Here is a 24,608-nt window from a genome sequence, read left to right as displayed (position 1 = left end):
GAGAAGAGGATCCTCCTGGGGGTGGGGTGGGGGGGGTGGGGGCTGTCTGATCGGAGGTGATAAGCTGATCTCAAGTCGGTGTTTGCGCGTGCGCTGGGGGGAAAAATCGTACACAATGCGTGCATATGACACTTCCACCTCCGTGCATAACTGGAATATTTTTAATTTTTTATATGACTTTATGTCTATCTATCTATCTATCTATCTATCTATCTATCTATCTATCTATCTATCTATCTATCTATCTATCTATCTATCTATCTATCTATCCATAATTTATTTAATAAAAATATTTATTTCTTCCTTTATATATAACTTTTTAATTATATTATTCCCAGTTTTCCTAATTATTATTATCATTATTGTTTCTGTTGTTACGTGGGGTGCTGGGGAGGCCCGGGGCGGCTGTAACCTGCTGGCTGCAGTGTCAGAGCTGCTCTTTTCATCTCGCAGCTCACTCCATCAGACAGCGCAGAGCGCAGATCAGAGCAGGTCTGCAGCCCGCTGATAACAGCCTCTGTCATTAACTCTTTCATTCAGGGCACAGAGAGTAGCCCCTTTTCAATCCCACCGTCGAGCGCATAGGCGAATAAAATGACAGGGAACAGGGATTTACGCACAAAAAAAGCGCAAACGCGTTTACGCATCGGTGTAAAGCGGAGTTTCTTGTGGTGAGGAACAGGCCCGACCGAGTTCGGCCTGCATCCTCAGCGTGAGAGTGGGGCAATGGAATCACTGTTTTTAGTGAACAAATTAAAATCAGTTGATAAAATGAATTAAATCTAAAGTTTGATTTCACCCGAATTTGGATAAAATCGCTGCGCGCATTAATTTTATTTTATTTTTGATCGGTAGAAAATATTTTTTGTAAATATATCACACGTCTTTGATGATGTTTGTTTCCTTGAGTTGGAGGTTTACCGAGAAAATATCCCAATGTACCAATTCATTTATCTCCATTTCAATAAATTTACGCATCTTTATTGCACCAAAACGGTGCGGGTTGCTGGATGGGAATCCCGGTTGTTTTTAAAAAACCGACGTGGCAGCAGCTCTGCGTCGTAGTGAGGAGCCGTGATCCTGCAGCCCGAGGAGATACTGAGCACGGCAGACACAAAGTACTCCTGACAAGGCATGCAAACAGGCGGGTTGCAGCAGTGTGGCTCTTTGCTTTTCATTCATTCGTCTGCAGACTCCAAAAGCTGAGAGCTTCAAGACAAATTTGGAAACACGGAATTATTGGAAACGGCACAAATTCTGCGTTAAGAAATGCGCATGAAGAAATGTGTGCGTGCGTCAAAACATTATGTTTGTCAACATTTCAGATCAAATTCTATTTTATGGACAAAAATGGATTTAAAAAAATCATGTTTGCTTGAATGAAAACAGTGTAATGGGTCAGAATGTCACATCATGTCCACTGCTGTCACAGTCATGAATGAGTGAGTCAATGAGCGCCGCGTGAAGGAAGCTATGGAGTACATGAAGATCAACCATTCTTATTCACTCAAAACGAAATATTTCGCTGTAACTTCCCGAGTCTTACCACAATTTAGAATGCACAAAAATATTCTACGGTTCTTGAGAGACAACCCCAACGTGCGCGTTATAACCCGATCCACGTCCTCACGGCGCAAATTTCGCAGCTATAAATGCTCCACGTCCTCTTTCCTCATAACGGTTTCATTACATTTATTAAATAACAGATCCCTTTTTGGATTGTTATATAATCTAGTCCAAAGCGCTTGTGGTTTGGTCAAACATCAGTCCTCTTTTATAGGAGTAAAGTTATGCAAGAATTGAGGCCCCCGGAATGCCATTGGACACCAGGATGAGGCATTATGGATCATGGGTTGGGAACGGGTAGTGGGGGTACTTCAAGCACCTCCCCTAGAAATGCAGCAAATCTCTCCCGGTTTTTCTTTTTTTCTGATGGGGCACTGGCAGGGCTGGAGACATGCTTTGTATTGGCAGGCTGATGAGGACACTTGTCCCCTCCCTGCTTCCACACCTCCCTCCCCGCCGTGCGCCACGGTACCGCATTGGCATTAGTGAAGCATCTGAACACCGACAAGGAACTTCAGGGAAAGGCTTCTAGATATCCTCTACTTTAGAGGAAAAACGAAGAAAAAAAGGCGCGCAGGCCCCGCAGGAACCCGCCGTGCGTAAAGCTTTTGCGCACACCGCTGCGTCGCTTTGGAGTCTGAACGGAAGCGCTTCTCCTCGAGCATCAGAGCGCAGTGCCAGGATGCAAAACGGGAGCATCGACGTCTGAAGGTGACATGAACCTGAGGATAACCCAGAGCAGCGGACGCACGCCCAGCAAAAAGTGGAGATAGCAACTGAAAACCGTCTGTGTCTTGAACCAACGACTGCGCTCATTTCAGCGGCTCCTTTTTACGCACAGAACAAGGAGCTGCGCCCCAAAGTAGCCTCGTTTTTTTACTGACTGGATCAATTCATCGACCAGAAGACCGTCTAGAACTAACAGAAAAAACCGAAATGGCGACGTTAATCAAAGGCAAACTCTCTAATAAACTGACGAACGCAGCCAACGCTGTGTCCAACAAATCCCAGGCGAAGGTGAGCGGCATGTTCGCCAGGATGGGCTTCCAGGCCGCCACCGACGAGGAGGCTCTAGGCTTCGCCGCCTGCGATGACCTGGACTACGACCACCGGCAAGGCATGCAGATGGACATTCTGACATCGGATGAGATCGGAGGAGAAGGGAGCGGAGACGGGGACGCACTGGAGGGGGACAGCCACTATCAGAGGGATGGCACCGGTCCTCCAAACTCTGCCTCAAAGGACGGAGGATCGCCCAACGAGCTGGCAGAAGTCAAACCAAAAATCACCGCATGGGAGGCGGGCTGGAACGTTACGAACGCAATCCAGGTATGGAGGCACAGCGGTTCTAATTGGCTGATGAGCCACAGCAACTGAGATCCATACATGAAAGGGTTTCTTTATTTTAAAAAATGATTATTTAAATCATTAATTTGATATTAATCAAAATAAAGTTACGGATTTGTCAAAAGGGCGCATTTCTCCCAAATTGCCACCGCTTTTGGGAGCTAAAATGTGCATCCTTACATCTCAAATGTATATTTAATAAAACTCTTGTGGGGTTCTTTTAGTCGTGGTGATACGCATGAGAATTGAGTCATTTTCCAAACCTGCCTCCTGCTGTGAAACTGCGTCTGAATGCGACAAAGATCTCTCCACGCAGCTCGTTTTTATGTCTGCGCGGAGCTGCGGTCACGGCGGCCGCTCTGACGTCAAAGCGTGTTTCCTCTGGGCCGTGATGATGTCAGAGACGCGTGGATGCGCTCAGAGCCAAGTGGAAAACCCACATCAGGAAAATAGGGATTTGTAGAACCCCCTCTGAACTAAAATGATGCCCAAATGCAATAAATAAAAGGAAGATAGTATTTGTATTTATGGAAAATGTTTGGTTTCTCTTTTCTCCTTATAGGGCATGTTTGTCCTCGGGTTGCCCTACGCCATCCTGCACGGAGGATACCTCGGACTGTTTCTCATTATTTTCGCCGCCGTTGTGTGTTGCTACACCGGGAAAATCCTCATCGCCTGCCTGTACGAGGAGGACGAGGACGGGCAGCTCGTGCGCGTCAGGGACTCTTACGTGGACATTGCCAACGCCTGCTGCGCGCCCAGATTCCCCTCTTTAGGCGGCCATATCGTGAATGTAGCCCAAATCATAGAGCTGGTGATGACGTGCATCCTGTATGTGGTGGTCAGCGGTAACCTGATGTACAACAGCTTCCCCAACATGCCGATCTCCCAGAAGTCGTGGGCCATCATCGCCACCGCCGCTCTCCTCCCGTGCGCCTTCCTCAAGAACCTGAAAGCCGTCTCCAAGTTCAGCCTGCTGTGCACGATGGCCCACTTCGTCATCAACGTGCTGGTGATAGCCTACTGCCTCTCCAGGGCGAGGGACTGGGCCTGGGACAAGGTCAAGTTCTACATCGACGTCAAGAAGTTCCCCATCTCCATTGGGATTATCGTGTTCAGCTACACCTCGCAGATCTTCCTGCCGTCTCTGGAGGGGAACATGCAGAAACCCAGCGAGTTCCACTGCATGATGAAATGGACTCACATCGCTGCCTGCATCCTCAAGGGCCTCTTCGCCTTAGTGGCCTACTTGACCTGGGCCGACGAGACCAAGGAGGTGATCACAGATAACCTGCCCCCGGGCATCCGAGCCGTCGTCAACCTTTTCCTTGTGGCCAAAGCTTTGCTCTCCTACCCGCTGCCGTTTTTCGCTGCTGTTGAGGTTTTAGAGAAGACATTTTTCCAGGATGGGGGACGCGCGTTCTTTCCAGACTGCTACGGAGGCGACGGACGCCTAAAGTCGTGGGGACTGACTCTCCGGTGTAGTCTCGTCGTGTTCACCTTGCTCATGGCCATCTACGTGCCGCATTTCGCCCTCCTCATGGGCCTCACCGGCAGTCTGACCGGCGCAGGCCTCTGCTTTCTGCTTCCCAGCATCTTCCACCTCAAGCTTTTATGGAGAAAGCTGCTATGGCACCAGGTTTTCTTTGACGTGTCCATCTTTGTAATAGGCGGTATATGCAGCATATCCGGTTTCATCCATTCGATGGAGGGGCTGATAGAGGCTTTCAAATACAACATAGAAGAATAGATGCATCGACGGAACTAGGTGTTAAGTGCTAATCACCATTTTAGTGAAAACATTAAAAGAAAGGCTCCCCTTACCCCGCTTAACTCATGCGTAAAAGCGCGCACGGAGCTCGCGTTGGCACTCATGCACTATCGTATAAATTCACACTCAAACGTGGCGGCACTGATGGAATCTCAAACATCAACAGAACACCATACAGACAATACATGTTGTAAAAAAAATATGCGAGTTAAATAATAAAAAAACACTTTTTTTCAGTGGAGTGACCGTTTACAATGTAGAAGAAAATTGCAAAAAGGGCAGTTTGCCTTTTCGTGGCTCTTTGTGGTGCTTCCCCACCAGAGACTTCATGAGTTTGTGATGGTTGGACACACTATGATTTAATGATGATCAGATTTGCTTAAGTTGAGGGCAAAATATGGGGTAAAAAAACGTCTTTACGCGCGTAAAATCGTCTTAAATCTGGGGTTAAAACCACAAATCAACAACAGAAAAATGCACAAAAGCAGAGGCAAAAAATGTGTTTAAATAAATAAAAAATAAACTTTAAAAGTAAATAATGAGACATATTGGTATTTTTAATGAAGTGGAAAAATACCAGAACATAGCAGCTATACAAACTATGCATTGAATGTATGATATCTCTGACACAAGCAGAATTAAACTATGTAGAAACAATAAAACACAATCTAAATTTTAGTTCAAATGTGTGAAGGCTTTCGTGTGGGCCTTTATTTTACTTTATTTTTATTTTTAGGTATAACCCCTCACCTCCCCATACAATCCCAGTCCAAATTCTGTCCAGACGGGGACGCAAATCTGAAATATGACTCCCAATTTACCAGGATGCATTCAGAACCACGTGGCCAGCTTTTAACCAACACTAGAGAGTCTTCTAGAAAATTCGGTGTCTGAATATATAGGGGAAACAAAAAAAAGGTCAGATTTACTCAAGAGGAAAAATTGCGCATTCAGACATTTTTCATTCTGTGCAATCCAATGGGTTCTGTGGAAATGTCAAAACCGTATGTGTAGTGTGTTCTTGTGGTTTCAAAAAGATGGAATGTATATCTCAAACTCGTTATTATATATCGTGAAATTAATATTAAATAATAAAGAATTAAGTGAAATTATATTGTACAAAAAATGTGTGTGGTTTTATGTAAAACGAAAAAAAAGAAAAGAAAAAGCTACGGTCAGATGGTGTATTTTCCTCCCCCTCTATAATAAAAGACAGAAAAAATACAGTTGCGTTTCTTTTTTAGTGGAAATTGAGGCCAAATTTAAACAGGCAGGAAAAGGAGAAATGTGTTTCCATGTTGATGTGAGAGAGAACATTTTTTTTCATCTAGATTTTTTTTCTAAGGACAGATTTTCTGCTGTAGGCATGCAGGCAGGCAGGCAGGCAGGCATCAGGCCTTCTGGCAGACCTGTTCATCCACTCTGTTGATTTATTCCCCTCTTTCCTGCGCACGCAGCCAACATCTGGATTCATTCCGAGCGGCCTCCTCCTGGGATTAACTCCAGCTGCTCCAGTCAAACGTCATATTGCAGATTTTTTTGAGCAAAAACAAATTAATATGACTTAATATATGGAGTTTAAGTGTTAGAAGAAGTTGCAGAATCGAATTCAATTTTAAACTACAAAATACCAAAAAAAAATTTCTAGTTAAAAATTCTTCATCCAAAAGCTATAATTATTATTGATAAATTGGGTTTAAGCACAAAGAAAATGATACATTTTGGTTTCCGCATCAATCCTCGCTTTATTTTCACCAAATCTGACTCTTGGGAGCCATCTAGTGGCAAAATAATGTAACTGCATGTTAAGAGAAAGGCGTCTAACTGGCCAATCATTATTGAAGGCTCTTACTTTATCAAATCATTTATGACTTTCGAATTATTATTCAAATTTATTCCATTGTTTTCTGTTTATATTGAGTGCAGTCTTAAAATCCTCCCATCAATCTTATAAATCCCACACAAATCTGTGCTATTCCAATCCCACCATCAAGGATGGGCAATTTCAAGCCTCGGTGGTCTACATCAGGGGTGGGTAAACTTTTTGACTCGTGGGCCACAAAGGGTTCTAAAACTTGACAGATGGGACCCAATGCTTGAAGGTAAATGACCTCATATGAGACAGACACATGGAATCTGGACAAAAACATGCTTTTTTATTTTTAACAGTGTTTTTTTTTTCCTATTTTAGTGCCAATTGGTTGATGTCTTTCAGGGAAAAACGAACGCTGTATTTGTTGTGTTAGAATGATCAGAAAAATGACTCAAAAAACACACATGAACGTGAGAAAAACAACAAATCTTCCAACACGACATGAATGCAAAATAACTTTCTGCACCTTAACAAAGGTCAGTCTATTTGTGGTACACCATCTAAGGGGAGACACAAAAGTTACAGGGAAATATAAAACAATGATATGGATTATTAATCTAATTTGTTTTTGTACGGCAGGTCAGATTAAATGGTTTAAAGGCCACATATTGGGAGTAGTTTGCCCATCCCTGGTCCACATGATTTCAGGATTTCTAGGCCCTACTCACGTTTGATTACCCAGCTCAGGTGTGTCCAGCCAATTAGAACACGCCAGAGTGGGGTATGCTGGGAAAGAAAATGCAGAATAAATGCAGCCCTCGAGGCCTAGAGTTGCACATCCTTGCACTATAGTGTAATAACGAAAACAGGACACATCTAATGGTTTCAGGGCAGACACTCTTCTACAAGGCCACTGAGACTTACCATCATACCCCAGCATCACAACAGGTCTGCTGGTTGGTCATGTGATTTAAGGTGAAACACCAACCACGATAACTGAAGAAAACTGTAGCAGATTCATACAAAACTCCTTTAAACACCAACAGATTCCTTCACTTTTCATCCAACCTGTGTACTGTCTGAATAAGGAAGAAAATCTGGATCAGAATATCCCAACAAAACATGTGATACTAATGTGAAAATTAAGAGAATAAAGTTGAGCAAGAAAAAAAATCTGATCATGAAAACAAATAAGCTAAACAAGAAGTTAAAATTAAGGTTAAAATGAAAACTGATGGTTTAAAATAAACCATAAAAAACATGACTGAATGACATGATTTTAAATTGTTTTCCTTAAAAGTAAATGTTTCCCTTCATAACTCAAAGTAAAAATCACTGCTCCAAATTAAACACAACAGATTGAATTCAGTTGTAGAACACAGTTTTTAGACATTTGCAGTGCAACATTTTATTAGATTAGAAAACATATTAATTGGAATAAAAACTTGTTCCTGGTTCAAGTGGTTTCAGATCTGATCAGTTAAGGTTTACTTTGCTCCTCACTGCAGCCTGAAATGTGAGCAATACAAATGAAACATAACACCCCCCACTGACGTTAACTCAACGATGGCTCGTAAAGATTTATTTTTCCATTTTCTACACAACATGTTTCATAAAACTTTCATTATTTAGCAGAAACAGAAAAATATTTACAGGGCAATTGAATGCCATTTGAAAGAAAGAAAGAAAAAAATAATTAAAAAGTAAAAATAAACAGGTGCTCCACATGTTTGCACAAAGAAAAAAATAAATGTGGTTGTTGTGAAGTAAGATGTGGCACAGACACCTGTACAGAAAACACTGACAATCTGGTGTTTTGTGGTCAGAATCCCATTGGAGGAGCATCACTGACTTGGCTCTTCATCGTTTAGGGTGGTGGGCTTTCGGGTGGAGTTCTGGAGCAGCCAGGGGTGGGACAGGACTCCCTGGATGGGCAGTCTGTGCATGGGATTGTGCTTCAGCAGCCTGGCAACCAAGTCTTTAGCTCCATCACTGATGGTAGTATGTGCAGGGTAAGTGTACTCCACCTGGAAGGGCAAAGGGTAAAAGAGTTACGGAATTACTGCTGGGGTAGATTTTTATTTAAAGACCCACTCCAATGAAAATAGAGTTTTTAACATGTTCTTGTGGCATTTTCTTATGATTGACTTGGGCTAAAAACTCTACAATCATAATGAACAGAACGAGAACGATTTTACAATAAAAAATATATAGTTTGAGTGGGACTTTAAAAAGCCTCACTGAAAACAGACAGCTTTCCGTACCCTTGAAATGCGGCGGTAAGTTTCATCGTGGGTTTTTGCTTCAAACGGAGGTTTTCCAACCAGAAATTCATAGCAAAGGACCCCCAGGCTCCACAAGTCCACCTTTTCATCGTGAGTTTTCCCCTCAATCATCTCTGGAGGTAAGTAGTCGAGGGTTCCACACAGAGTGGACCTCCTGAACAGGAAGTGAAAAAACAAACAGGTTTGGCTTCAAAAGTACTAACAAACATGAATACTGCATTCACATAAAGCATGCTGGTACCTTGAAGAAGGCGTGTGAACAGACCAGCCAAAGTCTGCTATCTTGAGCTCCCCGTTGGCGCCCAATAACAAGTTTTCAGGTTTGATGTCTCTGTGGATCACCTTCTTAGTGTGGCAATAGTGGAGGGCATCTGCTAGTTCCATGATGTACTTCAATGACAAAATATAAAATGTGAATCAAGTTGGTTACAAATATTAATGCATAAAAATAAAAGCAGGAAATAAAATATTTGCATTTATATCCTATGTTGAATATATGCAACAACAATTATTGCTTTTGTTTAACCATTTCATAAACTTTATACTAAAGTAGTCCATATTTTTTGCTGCCATAATGAAGCAGACGTAAAAAAGCTCTTAAGTAGGCACACTCACTGTGGCGCTTCTGTCTTCAGGAAAACTGCCACAGCGCTGCAGCTCGCTGTACAGCTCTCCTTTGGGCGCAAACTCAAGAATGAGATAAACACGGGACGCATCGTGGAAGTAGCCGTAGAGACGCAGAATATTAGGGTGCCTAGAAGAAGGAAAAAAAAAGGAAAATGTTTGAAAAGAAAAACGGAACAAAGTGAATCAAATGTCCTAAAATACACGTTTCTACTGACATAAATAAACATCTTAACGTTCCTCAAAGATAATAAGGTGAGAGTTTGCAGTCAGAAGTATGGTTGGGAAATAAGAAAAAATAATATAAAAGTGAATCAAATATACTTTCAAGTCATTTTTTCAATAAAACTTTGACTAAAATATATGAATGAATGTTTATTAAAGTTCCACTTTTGTTCAACTTATGTCAAAGAATTATGTGAAAATGTTTTACATAAACATATGAAGTTGATTTTGAATAAAAAATGATCAAATTGCATTAAACCTTGAGCTTGTAAATCAAAACTTGATCAATTTGTTAAATCCCTGCCAGAAGTAAAACATTTAAACTTTTTTACTAAAACAGAAAGATCCATCTCAAGCATCACAAAAAGGTTGAACAGTTTTAAAGATTTTATCAATTCTAACTTGCACTGCAAAACAAATGACAGGCTTGGAAAAAAAAAGCTTCCTTAATGGCAAGACTTAATACCTGATCAACACAGATCTGAGATCCATATTTATCAACATAATAATCTCAGATAATCTAATGATGAAGGACATATACAAATTTCTGATTAAAAAACTGCATTTCTGAGCATTTCTTAATTCAAATCGTGATTGATGAGGTCTAGATAAAAACCAGCTGTTTGGAAAAGCTCCGATTCATCCACCTGTAGACAAATAGATCCACCAACATCTTCACTTTCCTCATCTGAGCTGGTTTCTGCCTCACAACTGTATGACTAGATAGCTTCAATATTGCTTGTTGTTTGGGTTTACAATCAATGGAAAAGAAACAGTTGAAATGAGACTTTAAGAAAGGACTTTTCAAGCTATTCAAAAAAAAAAATCAGCCATGAGAAAAGAACATTTATTATTATTATTTTTTTTTAATAATCTACTTTTTTTTTGAAAATTGGTTACAGGAAGGATCAGAGATGCCTTTAACTTCTCAAAAGGCCAAGGTCCTCTGGGGAGAGCAGAGGCCACATTAGAACTTTATCTATGACTCTGTCGTGTCTTCAACTGTTGTGTGCCGAGAGAAGGGCAGACTGAACCAGACTGAAAATAAATAGTGGTAAAGAATTCCAATTCTGTTCTGGAATGTCCCCCCCGGACTCCATCGAGGAGGCAAGCCAAACTAAAATCCATCTAGAACACCCTGCACCAAACGATGGAGACCCTGAAAAGCTCCTTCAGTACAAGACTTGGTAAAGAATGCTACCACTCATCATTTCTTCCCTCAGTATAAACACTAGTGATGGGTCGGTCGCGAACGAAACGGCTCTTTGAACCGGCTCTTTGAAGTGAACGACGCGAGCCGGCTCCTCGCTGGGAGCCGGAAGTCGGGAGCCGAGTCTTTTCTCTCTCACTTCATTTTTTTCTCCGCATGTCGCACGTGATTGGTCAATATGTGTTTGTGCCATGTGTTCGCGCTGCGCAGAGGAGGAGGTTACAGTCGCGGCGCACGGAAGAAAAGAGAAAAAGAGAGTCAGTGGCATAGACTGTATATATAATAACTGGACAAAGCAAGCCCCCCTCCTTCCGTGTTCCATATAGGAAGTACCACTGGGTTGCAAAAAGGCCAAAGTCCCATTGACTTACATTGAGAAACAGACAGTTATTTCTCAGTCATTTTATATGTCAGAATAATCATTCTTCCTCTGCTGCTTTCTGCTTAACTTCTTTTTTCTAATCCTATTTTTTTTAAAGATTTTTTTTCATTATAACAAGTTTTTAGAGTTATAAATTGACCAATCAGATGGCTCAATAAGCGTTTATGGGTCTGACGTCGAATGTCTGGCGGGTTTGAGTGACAGATGACGGGTAGCCAAGACTTTATCAATGGGTCCGTGAAGACCTTTTAACACCTACTTTACAATTCAACAATGTACCAATCATTGTCCTACTGTTGTTTTCCTCAATGGAATGTACCGATGCAGCAGTTTAAAACAACAAGAGGAGCATGCTGTCGACATTTTTAGATGAGGATTTACTCTGTAGAAATAGATTTCACTCTGAGGTTATGTGCTTTAGACCTTTTTGTTTGTTTAACGTTCGTTTTTCTTTATTTCACTGTTTTGATTGTAGCTTATAAATTCTAAGTTGCGTATACGCGCATAAAATCACATCTTCGCCGCACTTTTCCAGCTTCAGCCTGTATTAGACGCAGCCGTCTGAGGAGCGCAAGACAAACTTGAAACCTGGTCGTGTTTTCAAACAGCAAAAAGATCCAGCTGTTCACTTGTTAGGATGGTTATTTATTTTAAATACCGCTGAACGCGCTTCTCACGTGCATCTGATCAGACTGTAACCTGGCCGCGCATAAGAACCGACAAGCTGCTGCGCGGGCGAGGGGGACACGCGCAGTTCTCCAGTGGCGTCACCCAAATGCTCCTTTTATCTCGACAAAAAGGAATAAATGTAAGTAAATCCAAAAGGACCGCTGACAGAATCAAATGTTGGAATGGTTCTCCCTCAAAGGCTTGAACAAAGACTTGTACGATTCTCCCGAGCCGCCGTTATTAAAGTAGAAGCTGTTTACATCCGTGGTCTCATGGTAAAGGCGTGGAAAGAGGCAGACGGTTGCAATAAACTCACTCCAGATTGGCGACAGTACTTCCTATAGATTCCATGACTCAGCTATGACTCAGACCAATCACTGAAGATTGTTTGCAAATGGCGGTATCCATTTCAGGAATTGACGGCGAAAGCGGCGGCCTACTTTCACGAGGAGAGGAAGTAATGCATTTCCAATGGGGGACCTCATTGCTTGCTCAGTCCATTATTTTTACAGTCTATGGTCAGTGGCCACAAGACAAACAGCATAACATTAAGGTAAAACAATGAGTGACAAGAAAACGCAGCAAAATATGGGAGTATTTCACTGTTACAGATGGAACAAAAGCACTTTTTAATCTATATTTTTGTGTTGTAGTTTGCAGTGTTTTATATTGTTTTCAAGTTGAATTTGTTTACAAAGAGATGGTTAAAAATTTGATAGAACAGCTCTGTTGAGTACTAAATAGTTGCTTTTGTATTTTATTATAATTTTTATTCTTTTTTCTGTTTATATGAGTGAAATAAAATCATATTTACAAAAAACAAGTTTTTTATTAGTAATTCATTTTTTGCATAATGTTATATAATTGTTGATAATAAATTACTTAAAGCAACAAAACAACCTAAAGAGCCGTTTGGGAGCCGAAAGAGCCGGCTCTTTTTGGTGAGCCGATCCGAAAGAGCCGGCTCCCTTAAAGGAGCCGGAATTCCCATCACTAATAAACACAGATGGGATCAACACCAAAATCCGATCTGTCCATGTTGAGTTTTGTTTTTTTCTAAATATTTCTTTGGGATTATGTTAGGTTACCTGAGATGAGACTGGATTTCCACTTCTCTTCTCAACTGGTGCTCCACTCCAGCCCTCTCCAGCTGCTTCTTGAAAAGCACCTTCAGAGCCAAGATGAACTTGGTCTGTCGCTCTCGGGCAAGGTAGACGTTGCCGAACTTCCCCTTTCCTAAAGGACGGCCGATGTCAAAGTCCTCCAGGCTCCAACGCTTCCTGTACGAACACGACAGCCCGGTTACAGTCCTCCAGAGAACTTTTGCAGACTCACGCATGCATGATTAAAAAGAATCTTTACTTGACATACTTGGATGTAGAGCCTTGTTCATTCCTTGAAGGCTTGCCTAGTAAAATAAAAACATATATAATAGTTTTGAAATTTTAGGCATAAGAAATGTGTTAACTTTAGTCGCATAACATACTTTGTTGCTTATCTGCTTTTATGGATTCTGATGGTGGTTTGGACAAATCTGGATTTGCACCAAGAACCTGAGTCTTTGGTTGGTTTTGTTGGGACACAGGCTTAGCCGGTGGTGCAGGATGTGCATTCAGAGTAGCTGGATTCACATTCTGATCGCCAGGGTGGGAGGACTTGTTGGTGAAAGCGACATGAGATACAGGTTTCTGGTGGCTAACAGGTCGCTGGATACGCTGAGGTCCATTCGACACCCCGAGAACTCGCTGATGCGAGGTGGGCGTGACTACTGCCTTGGGAACTATTTGATGCTGTTGAGACACAGGAATTCGTCGAGGTCCATCACTGTGGGACTGAAATCAAGAGTAAATAGAAAATCATTTAATGCAAATGCAGCTTTACATACAAGTTAGATAAGTTGCTATGTTTGTATTGTTTTTGTGACCTCTATTACTATTAGGGCTATAGAGATTCCTTCTAATCATTTAAATACTATTATTTGTGATTGCTGATAGAATAAAAGTCATAACGTGGGAATTTAAGGTTAAACTTAATGAAGACGGATTAAAAAAAAAAGATTATCAGTCTGAATTCCATCACCTTCATTTCAGGCTTTTGTAGTTTCACACCCTTTGTCACCTTAAGTGAGGGAGAAGGATCCATTTCCTGAGAAAAGAAAGCTTATTTATTTTTTGTAAAGTATATTAATATGAAAACAAAAAGAAAAACAAAAAAATACATGAAATTTGGCTTATGTGAGCCAAATACTAATGAGATTCGGCAGTACTTTCACAGAAATATAGTATGATCTTATAGTAAACAACCAATATAATTAAAAAGCAGAAATTGTGGGGGGAAAAAAGACATTTTTAAACACTGCAAGTCACTCCACGGGGCTCAAAGAGCTGATGCTCTCCAGAGGTTAGCTAGCGTTAATAAACAAGGGCTTTTGTTAGCTTAGCAACTATCGTTCTAACAACATTTAACGCAACCTTTGACATAACTTACCAATATGTATTACTGCACAATGATATACAGCAACCACAGTTTGTTGATATATCCAGAATTAATTGGTCCAAAACATACAAAAAGAAAAATAAATCCCAAAGTCGGCTAGCTGCTACGACGGCTAGCTAACGAAGAATGAATGCAAATTACAAACTCGAAATCCACTAAAACGTTACGACCAGACAACGTCTTGTCTGGCCTTAGAATAGTAGAATCTATGCGGCAAAACTAGTTCAAAATACATAAAAGTTGAAATTACAGAGATGTGCAGCACCACACGATTTCTTCCCTGAAACGCTGATTAGTGATTTCAAACGTCCCTGTTTTTAACCTTTGAAAATATTCAGCGACTCTGATTGGCTGACAGAATGCCCAGTCTCCGCTTCCTATTGGTTAATACGATATATCGAATGGGGGACAGCAACGTCACCAGGGTCCTCCAAAACAGTAGAGGGCAGAGAGCAGCTAATGAGACCGTGTTTTGATTTTATTCCGGTCAGATTGTACCATAGACTTAAGGATTGTACCTTTATTAAGTCTAGAGTTTGTACTATTCACGAAAAAAAAGCAAAAATAAAAGCGAACTAACTCAAAAAACGGAAATAGCTATACAGAAATTAATAAATAAGAGGATACAGCACTTTATAAAAGAATGGAGTAAATGCTTGGTATATATGGAGTTTATATATTCATTCTGCGCCAAAAGGTTATAGTTTAACACCCGGTAAATATAGTTTTTTATCTGGTTTCTCTCATTAAACTGGAAAGGATTATGCTTTAAGCACGGGCTAAATGCCATTTACTTTCTTGTACAGTCAATGCTAAATACTCAGCCAACCTTGGATTTAAATAAAGGCACTCGTGCCCCCTTGTGTTTAGAATGGGTAACTACAAAACCTTCAGATAAACTACCTTGATGTTTTTACCCAATTAGCTTACAACAATGTGTTTAGTCTCCTCATTCGACCATATTAAACACTTTTCAATAAGTGTTTTCAATTGGAATCTTTGTTTCCCAATTTTTAATAAATTCTCAAAACATTTTAAAGCAATCTCAATAAAAAAAAATCTTAATTGCTAAATCCAAATTCTCAAATGACATGACTCAATTCTGAGCAGAATAAAAATTCATTGAAAATATTATAGAACTCTGGAGGAAAATAACAAAAGAAACAGGTTTTAAGTTAAAATATTTAATTTTATTCTTGTACATTGCTTTTTTTGCTGTTCACAGGTAAAACTGCAATAGTTATACATTCTTTTTGATGGAAAAAAAATCATTAAAGACTACAAAGAAATAAACAGTTTTCCTAAATAAATACATTTAAAGGTTTAGAAAAATTGTATCAAAGAAGACCTTCTAAAATACAATAGAACAGTTCGTACAGTTACAGCGGCGTCATTGTGCGGCACCTGCAGCGACCTCTGAAGTGAAAGACCACCAACTGTTAACTGCTGACGTTCACACACGTTCAGTTTTAGCGTTTAACTTAAAGTTGACAGACGACACGTTCACATTGTGACAGAAAGGCAGTATCTGATGAGGTCTTACTTTAAAAATATAAATATGGCGAGAACATTGATCCCTTCATTTAACTTAAATAACACAATAAGTCTTTATACAACAATACATACATTCAAAACAGACTGTTTGCTGAGGTCCCACAGAGAAACATTACAGAGATGGTTCTAATAAAGAAATCAAACTGACCCTGAAAGTTCGGATTGCTAAGATGGAGTAGGATTCTCCAACCATTTATGCTTATATTTATATATCTCCCATCCTAAGTCAGTGTGAGTGCAGTCTGCTGTGTTGAGAAACAGTTTTCTGAACAGCACATGAGATCTGGAAGTACAACAGTCTCAGCTTTGGCACTTTTCTTCCATACCTGGTGCCTTTACGGTCTTTCTGGCTCTAAGCACACAAAGACAGGGGTGCTTACATTTTTCCTGAGGGGGCAAACTGTCATCTCACCATAAATAAGTACCCCTCTGTGCCCCTTAATGCTGCCATCTGTTGCCCTGATTGAATATAGATGGTAAAGTGTACCCCTCGGTAATACAGAAAACCAAGAGCACCGAAAAAGCACCAGAGTATCGCAACTGGTAGTATAGATGTGCAGTGCAACTTGTATTGAACTAACAAAAACTAAATAGGAAGTCTGTGTCATTTCTCGGTGACTGCTGCAGCCATGGGGGCCCGTAGGGTGCCTCGCGCCGTGGCTGCCAGCTCCTCGATCTCTGCATTGAGTCGCCTGATCACCCACTCCATGGCTTCACGGCCCTAGATGAGAAAAAAAAATGTTGATGATACAAGATAAAGAAGAAGAAACATTTTAAAAGCATTTTTTTAAACAATAATAGAAAAAAATTAAACAACAAAAAGGTTTACAAAAAGCTAGACTATGTGAGTAACTCTGTTCTGATTTCAATGTAGTGACCTTTTATCTTGTTTTAATCTATTTAAAGATCATGCATCCTATTAAAGTCTGTTCAAACTGTATATAACAAAATATAAATAACCATAATATTTTTCTTCCTTTTTTTTTTAAAGATATTAATTGAGATTGCCCAAAAAATAAAAATGAAATGAGTTTGTTCTTCTAAACTTTAACAGTTTATCCTTTATGAAACATTAAACAATACAAATATATATATATATTAATTAGGTTAAAAAAATACATAAAATTATAATAAGGCTTTTTAAAAGGTGGAGGCTTACCTTCCCGGCATTACTAGAGATGGTACTGGCCATAACTCCCTCCAGGTAACTGCTCAGGCTAACCCCTTGCACAGAAATGATGGCTTCCTGAGTCAGTATTGTTCTACACACAGCAGAATTTGGAAAGAAATCAAACATTACCAACCTGACAATTAAGACTTTTTACAAATAGAACGATAATAAACACAAAAACATACTTCTCTGGATCTTCTGGGTGTGGTTTGTAAGTTAACCGTTCATCCACAGACACCATGTTTGTGAACGTTATCTAAAGCAAAAAAATATCGCAAATAATTAGTTAGCGTGTAAGACTACACAGGACTAGAGCAATCATGCCGGTGTTTAACCAGCTAAGTCAGAACACATCAGCGAAACTTGAGCTCCCAACCAGTCAGACAAGCAAGACTTCACCTCGATTACATCATTGATTCACTGAAGTTTGAATGCAAAGTCACAAACTCACTAAGAGCTGCTTTTAACTGTTGAGCAACAAACCCTTTCATCTGTAGAAACTGTTCAGTAAAATTTGAAATATTACAGATTTATAAAGCTTCTAAAATCCATAAGCAGGCAGTAGGTATCTAAAATCCCTACATGTGTCATAAAGACTTTACTCACATTTGAGGACTGTAGTTCAAAAGTCTTCTCTTTGGGGTCCACCACAGAGTTTTCCTGAATGTAGGTGTATGTCCTTGCATTTCCAATAAGCTGTCAGCAGAGATTTAAAAAAAAATGTCAACATCAACAGAAATAACATTCTTATATGACATTTTTTGGCAATATGTGATCCACAGAGAGCAGAATGTTCAAGGATTTGTTTTTCAAGTTTGACCTGCACATTGTTTCTTAAGGTGCAGCTTCATTAAGACTTTCAGGCTTCTGTCTCAGAGGATGAAACATGACTCATCAGGTTTATACACCAACAAGTATTCTTCTTTCAGATAATCTCACTGAAAAGGCTGGATTAAGAAGCTGTCAGTAAATTTGTAGCATTCCTGTCCTCATATCTGAAAATCCACATCAAAAGTAGCTGATCGGGGATGTAGTTTTCTGCAGGATTATCAGCCTTCAGATCAATAATGCACGAAAGGGCTTCAAATGATACGTTGCATAATTTCAATGGCCTTGGGCCGTGCTTTGCACCTTTGGTTGTAAATGACCTAGCACCCAGATGGAAAGTTACATCACATGGTGTCATGGATTACATCTGAGCAATGACAGAAATGGCACGATATGTCCTGTGGAGCACGAGCGATGGCACACTGCCCTGAACTCGTCCAGGCTTCAGTCAGCAGCGGCCGACAGAAATAGCCTTGCATGTCAAGGAAAGGTTTGTCCTCAATGGAAAGCTTTAATGTCTTGCCGGCTACACGTGGATTTTTCCATCATTTTTTTCTGATGACTCGGAAAATATTCTGTCTTCTATTTTGAAAAATAACCATAAACCAGTTGGACACGTGGAGTTCAGAAAAGGTTTTGACACTCACAGATTTCACGATGGATGGAAGACCCCACTCGGTGCTGAGAATTCTTTTACTGTGGAGGCGACCCCGGTGGTCCACACGTCTGTCTAGCACATCCACTCCAATCACACTTGGGTTCATGGGGTTGGGGTACTTCTGCATAGCGGCCTTGGTTACCGTTTCCCAAGGATGGCTGCAAGGACGGCAAACAGAAAATAACTTTTAAAAAGTGACAGAATTAAATTATGCTGAAGATTGCCAAGATAATTGTATCAAATATTAAGATTTCTATTAGTTTGATTATTATTCAGTGGTGGCTATAGTTGAAAATGAGTTACTTGATCTGCAGTCCGTGAATGCACATGATTAGATGTCCTTGGGCAGACGGATTCACACTGACTCAGTCATTGGAATGTGTTTAAAAGCACTGAGACACGCTAAAGAGCTCAGAACAGGAATGCAAGAAGATTTTCTTTTGTTTGTGGATGAATGAACAAAAGGGCGTGTTTTTATGTCATACATTTTTTTGATTCTTAAAAAATATTTCAATTGTAGCAGCTAGAATGTGTGTATATATACACAAACATTAACTAAATAGTTTTAAGTTTAACAGATTTGAACCCCCTTTTAAATAAAAAGCTGTTTTTAAACTAGATCAAATTAAAAATACAGTATTTAAAAATAATATTAAAATTAATATAGGATTTAAATAAGGAATAATAATATCATTTTAAAAACTATTAAATTATTATTAATTTGAAAAATGAATTTGGAAAGACTTGATGCTCATCTTTTTTTCCAAGGAAATTTACTATTTGATTAATAAAAGGGATTAGAAGTTCTCAAGCTAAAGTCGCGCGAAACTCCATTTTGAATGGTTTCCATGGTAACGAGTGTGCACGCTTCCCAGTGACGGAGACAGTGAGGGCGGAATGTGGAGGAAAGGTCGCGCGCATGGGGCTGGACCCGACCGGCGGATTGCGTAATTTACACAATAAACGAATACTTAACAAAAAAAAAATGTCGTTTAAAGCAAACAGTATTCTCGTCGGTGTTTATTTGTCTCTTATTCTCTATCATTTATTTGTCGTGTGTGGTTATTTCGACTATTACGGTTTAAAAAAGAACGAAAAAGGGGGGACAAAAACACAAAATTAAGTTAAGCTATTTTTTTACTAGCGTGGCCTTAAAGCACAAGGTCGCCTTTTGGCATTGAGGTTAGGGCTTACATTCAGCTGTCCTGGATAAAATGTAAAGCCTGATGCAAGGACTTTAAAGCCCGACCCAGACAAACCCGGAATGAAATCTCTTTACTCACTTGAATACGTGTTCGGAGGTCCAAACCTTCATAATTTAGCTTGGTGACCGGTCCAGGTAAGAATGGAGTTGAGGTTTTTTTTTAAACCCGGTTAGCAGACAGACGGTCACAGATATCTGCAGCACGCTAACACAATTTATACAGCCGCATTAACCTCCCCTCTGTACTTGAAGGGGGTCACATGAGCCTGTGACGCACTTCCGCCTGTCTGACAGACCACGTGACACCACCCCTCAGCGACAAATGCTTTAAACGACATTTTAACTCCTCTAACCTCTGATTTGATTGAATAATTAACAATAAAACGCAACAGTGTTTAAACCTTAACTGTTAGGAGAATAATAGGGAACCCACGTGGACTCTATGATGAAAGGAACCTGGGTCGTTGTGTTCAATGACAGTTACAGAATGTTCCTGGCTGGTTCAGCAGGATCAAGTCTCAGTCAAATCCTTCACTCAAATCCAAATACATCATCCACAACTTCACTATGGTGTTTGGAATATTATCACTAATATTTTTGATTACATATTCCCATCTTTTATCAAAGTTAATCTAAATAACCTTTAATATTTGGATTATAATCCTGGGTTATTTTAAGATAGTAACTTTTTGACTAAAGTAATCTTCACTACATGTATACTTAGTCTAAAGTCAGTTTTTATATACTATATGTTGTAAACTTAAGTGTTCTAATTTATTCTAAAGAAATATTTAGTTAATATACTTCCTACACTACACATGCATGCCTTATAGTAGACTTGCTATACATGTGTAAGTATATTTAATTATATATATATATATTCTATAAATTATGCATTTTTTATTGTTTTTTTTCACATCAAACATGTAATTTTGTTTTGAACAACGTAACTAGGCTACAATAAGGGACTATTTTAGTGTCTGTGATAGACTTTGAAGATACAGTATTAAATTACAAACAACAAGGTTGTAAACTACCAATTTCTCTCTTTTAATTTTTTTCTCATTTTTAAAGATATTAAGGAAGAAAATAACACATTGTTATGTTGCTGTAATATTTAATAAATCTACATTCTGTTGGCATTTATATAGTTTAAATATTTAACTACTCAAGCAAAGAAAAGATGGAATTAAATGAATTCACTTGCTTTGTGGTAAAAATGTCCTTGCCAGTCTCCTGTGTCACCTTGTGTCCTGATCTTGCCCTTCATGAGGTAATGTGTCCTCTGTCACTATAACCTAAATTCAGACATGACATGGTTTCTAGTCCCCCAGTAAGCGTTTGCTCAACTTTACGACAGTGTGTTGGGGCATCTCCACGTCGTGTGTGCTTATCTCAAAGGCAGTGCACTTTGGCCATGTTATGTGTAATCTTAAAGCTCCAGATCTACACGAATGGGAGGAAACTGTGTGACAGCTTTCAACAGTTCCACAGTTAGCATGTCAAAAAACTGCTCTTTGAGTCTTGTCAACTTCACACATACAACTCATAATATTTTTGGTAAACTTTTATTCCATCCTGTTTCAGTTGTTTTTATCTATTTAATAGCATTCTAGTACAAAAAATATATGATTTACACATTACTTTTTTTCCCTAAAGCATTGGAAGGCAGAGAACAAAAACATAAAATTCAACTTTGGTCATCTAAAGCTTAACTTAAAATACAATTTAAGCAAAAAAAAATCTCATCATGCAGGAATACTAATAATTTCAAATAGAAATAAAATTGATTCATATTTTCTGAGACAACAGCACCAAGAAAAGAAAAGTGACACATGAATATATTTACCTTTATATTATACAATCCAGCTTGTTTTGCTTTATTACAGAAATGCTTCAAAAATATTAAAATGCAAGTGATTGTGACACAAATACAAGTTTTGTTTTTATTTGGGCAGGGTATTTCTGATAAACCTGAAAAAGAAATATTTTAGCACGTGTTTTGTGTTGCTTTGATAGTTTTTATAATGTTGTCAGAATTGTAGTTAGCAATAAAACATATATAAGAAGTGATCAAAAAATACAACTAATAAACAGATTTGTCATCATTATAGTGCAATAGAAGTGTTGCTAAAATTATTTAAATGGTTAAAAAATATACTTGGTGATAAGGACACAAATAAAAACATATATCTGGACATTTAAGAGTAAAAAAAGGGGTTGACAAAAGGAAAATGGCAAATAAAAGCAGAATTGGTATTTTTCCATTTTGAAATGCTACTTATTATATTTAGAGTTTCACAGCATTAACAGGGACCAACTATATGCATTTGTTTAAGAATAATTTTTGCCATGTGTCCCGAAGAGCTTAGGTCAGATCCACCTCTTTGTAAGCTGTTTGTGTACACAACAAGCCAAAAAAAACAAACAAAGAAAAAAAATGACCTAAGAAGGTTTCACTTCTTACATGTTCTCAAAGCACAGTGGACATAGTTTCTGATGACAACTTTTGTCTCATGGACATCCTTTGAATGCACAAATGTGTCAAGTATCACAGTTGGATAAAGATCCTGCTGCCAAGAAGTTTAGATTTTTGAGAAGTTTGGGAGGAGTACTGCCTAAAGTTTTTAGCCTCATCTCTACATGGAAGCTTTGACTGTATGTCTCCTTTACAATGCATATGAGACACGGATGGTTTTGAGAGATCAGGTTTATTTATTTTTAAGTGTTGGTAATCACGTCTCCATGTCTGGGTTCATGAGATCACTCTTGCAATATGAAAGGGTTCAACATCTACTGGACAACAACTTTCAGCAGTATTTCTGTCTCTCTATGACCCAGTTTGAAGGTTCAGTTTGAAGAGGTAAACAACAAGAATACAACCAGAGGCACTTTTTATTATTGTCACTATATAATTAAGAAAAATATCATAAAGTTCGGGAGGAGACTGATCAGATTCTCCTCCATGTTGGCTTTAAACTTCTCCCGGGGATTGTTTCATCAACATCATGGTTCAAAGCTGAGTCTCTTATTGGTTGTCCTTCAACAAAGTCCAAATATTTGAACTCTTGACGCACCGCACCACCCAAAACGCTTCTGCAAGACCAGCATGCTACGTCCAACGCTCAAATTCTGCCTCTGATAGTGTCTGTACATTGACGCACAAATCACGTTCAGTGTGAACGTAGCTTAACAAATATATTACCAACCGTGGCTAATTGACATAGATATAGATGCACACTCTGTGTTTTGTCCTACTCTACAGTTTCTTGGATTGTTTCTTCCACTGTTTCCAGTTTGACCTCCGTTCGAGACTGAACCTGGCTCGTGACAGCAGATGAGGATGCTTCTTCTTCTTCTTCCTCCTCGGGCTCCCATCCAAGATCGGCGGTGGCCTCTTGGTACTGCTGGTATTCTGACACCAGGTCGTTGAGGTTGCTTTCTGCCTCTGTGAACTCTAGTTCATCCATCCCCTCCCCTGTGTACCAGTGGAGAAAGGCCTTGCGCCTGAACATCAGGGAGAACTGCTCACCCACTCGCCGGAAGATCTCCTGAATGGCTGTGTTGTTGCCAATGAACGTAGAGGCCATTCTTAGGCCTTTTGGAGGGATGTCACAGACTGCAACCTTGACATTATGGGGTATCCAGTCCACAAAATAGGTGCTGTTTTTCTGCTGGATTGCAAGCATCTGTTCGTCTACTTCTTTGGTTGACATCCTACCACGGAAGATACCGGCAACTGTAAGGTAGCGGCCTCGCCTTGGATCACAGGCCGTCATCATGTTGCGGGCGTCAAACATCTGCTGCGTGAGCTCCGGCACAGTGAGGGCTCTGTACTGCTGGCTGCCACGGGCTGTTAGAGGGGCAAAGCCTGGCATGAAGAAGTGGAGTCGAGGGAAGGGCACCATGTTGACGGCCAGCTTCCTCAGGTCAGCGTTGAGCTGTCCGGGGAACCTCAGAGAGGTTGTGACCCCGCTCATGGTCATGCAGACTAGGTGATTGAGGTCCCCGTAAGTTGGTGTGGTTAGTTTTAACGTGCGGAAGCAGATGTCGTAGAGGGCCTCATTGTCGATGCAGAAAGTCTCATCTGTGTTCTCTATAAGTTGGTGTACTGAGAGCGTGGCGTTGTAGGGTTCCACGACGGTGTCTGAGACTTTAGGCGAGGGCATGATGCTGAAGGTGTTCATGATGCGGTCGGGGAACTCCTCTTTGATCTTGTTGATAATTAGGGTTCCCATGCCAGAGCCAGTCCCACCCCCTAAGGAGTGAACGAGCTGGAAGCCCTGCAGGCAATCGCAGCCTTCACTCTCGTGCCTCACCCTGTCAACAACCTGCTCCACCAGCTCTGCTCCCTCTGTGTAGTGGCCCTTCGCCCAATTGTTTCCAGCACCCGAGTTCCCTGTAAAACCATAGTAAAGAGGTTTATGTCAGCCACAAAGTGTAGTACAACTCCAAAAACTTGGAAAAAGAAGAAAAATACATGTTCCATTCGGTTATTTTAGTCTTGATGTCATTTATCTTCCGTTTTTTTTCTTGCAACACAAGTTTAAAAATAATTCTGTATTAACAAATCTCCACACAATTTAATATTTACACAGAACAAATGAAAAAGAGAGTTTTGCTAGGCTTAAAGCTGAAGAAGCCTATTGGGCAAAATGTATTGTTTTGTGTCATTTTTGTTTGTATTGTCTTAGCATTTAAAATGTTCATTTAAGTCATAATTGTTGATTGCTACGCCTGTTTCCCATTTGCTACCCATCTCTTTTTAACCTCATAAGACCTGAAGATTTGAGCTAACCCTCTAC

The 24,608-nt window shown here is 39.8% G+C and overlaps 4 protein-coding genes across 5 annotated transcripts in view; 1 reads left to right on the top strand and 3 right to left on the bottom strand.

The window, feature by feature from the left end:
- Positions 1-1,930: 1,930 nt before the first annotated feature.
- On the top strand, positions 1,931-5,910 carry slc32a1 (solute carrier family 32 member 1). The gene is made up of 2 exons (XM_024270139.2): positions 1,931-2,895; positions 3,476-5,910. Exons 1-2 carry the CDS (start codon positions 2,503-2,505, stop codon positions 4,661-4,663), a joined length of 1,581 nt encoding a protein of 526 aa, XP_024125907.1. The 5' UTR covers positions 1,931-2,502; the 3' UTR covers positions 4,664-5,910.
- A 1,969-nt stretch (positions 5,911-7,879) lies between these two features.
- On the bottom strand, positions 7,880-14,715 carry aurka (aurora kinase A). 2 transcript variants are annotated; one of them, XM_024270141.2, is made up of 9 exons: positions 14,639-14,715; positions 13,972-14,037; positions 13,379-13,724; positions 13,264-13,300; positions 12,981-13,172; positions 9,398-9,536; positions 9,024-9,172; positions 8,762-8,936; positions 7,880-8,524 (listed from the first exon to the last, which is right to left on the bottom strand). In XM_024270141.2, the coding sequence occupies exons 2-9, from the start codon at positions 14,032-14,034 to the stop codon at positions 8,342-8,344; spliced, it is 1,284 nt and encodes a 427-aa protein (XP_024125909.1). In that variant the 5' UTR covers positions 14,035-14,037; positions 14,639-14,715; the 3' UTR covers positions 7,880-8,341. The 2 variants fall into 2 exon arrangements, with proteins under 2 accessions (XP_024125909.1, XP_024125908.1); XM_024270140.2 differs by having other exon boundaries at positions 14,380-14,703.
- Positions 14,716-15,595: 880 nt separating this feature from the next.
- prelid3b (PRELI domain containing 3) lies at positions 15,596-20,087 on the bottom strand. Its single transcript, XM_024270972.2, has 6 exons — positions 19,883-20,087; positions 18,589-18,757; positions 17,720-17,809; positions 17,299-17,369; positions 17,102-17,204; positions 15,596-16,663 (listed from the first exon to the last, which is right to left on the bottom strand). Exons 1-6 carry the CDS (start codon positions 19,912-19,914, stop codon positions 16,547-16,549), a joined length of 582 nt encoding a protein of 193 aa, XP_024126740.1. The 5' UTR covers positions 19,915-20,087; the 3' UTR covers positions 15,596-16,546.
- Positions 20,088-21,352: 1,265 nt separating this feature from the next.
- Positions 21,353-24,608, bottom strand: part of LOC112145739 (tubulin beta chain) — a 5,624-nt gene continuing 2,368 nt past the window's right edge. Inside the window, exon 4 of the mRNA XM_024271152.2 lies at positions 21,353-24,202. Within this exon, the coding sequence (XP_024126920.1) occupies positions 23,058-24,202 (1,145 nt within the window). The 3' untranslated portion in view covers positions 21,353-23,057. The remainder of the gene's footprint in view (positions 24,203-24,608) is intronic.

Source organism: Oryzias melastigma, linkage group LG5, assembly GCF_002922805.2.
Source record: "Oryzias melastigma strain HK-1 linkage group LG5, ASM292280v2, whole genome shotgun sequence".
Lineage (NCBI taxonomy): Eukaryota > Metazoa > Chordata > Actinopteri > Beloniformes > Adrianichthyidae > Oryzias > Oryzias melastigma.
This window is presented reverse-complemented; position numbering and strand designations above follow the sequence as displayed.

Excerpts from the sequence above, each read along its gene's own strand:
- slc32a1 (XM_024270139.2), top strand. The coding sequence starts at position 2,503 with ATGGCGACGTTAATCAAAGGCAAACTCTCTAATAAACTGACGAACGCA. Across the intron at positions 2,896-3,475 it reads ACGTTACGAACGCAATCCAG|GGCATGTTTGTCCTCGGGTT; the intron begins GTATGGAGGCAC and ends TTCTCCTTATAG.
- aurka (XM_024270141.2), bottom strand. The coding sequence starts at position 14,034 with ATGGATCCTTCTCCCTCACTTAAGGTGACAAAGGGTGTGAAACTACAA. Across the intron at positions 13,725-13,971 it reads TACAAAAGCCTGAAATGAAG|TCCCACAGTGATGGACCTCG; the intron begins GTGATGGAATTC and ends TCTTGATTTCAG. Across the intron at positions 13,173-13,263 it reads GAACAAGGCTCTACATCCAA|GAAGCGTTGGAGCCTGGAGG; the intron begins GTATGTCAAGTA and ends GTGTTCGTACAG.
- prelid3b (XM_024270972.2), bottom strand. The coding sequence starts at position 19,914 with ATGAAGGTTTGGACCTCCGAACACGTATTCAA. Across the intron at positions 18,758-19,882 it reads ACCTCCGAACACGTATTCAA|CCATCCTTGGGAAACGGTAA; the intron begins GTGAGTAAAGAG and ends CCGTCCTTGCAG. Across the intron at positions 17,810-18,588 it reads TTCCATCCATCGTGAAATCT|CTTATTGGAAATGCAAGGAC; the intron begins GTGAGTGTCAAA and ends CTCTGCTGACAG.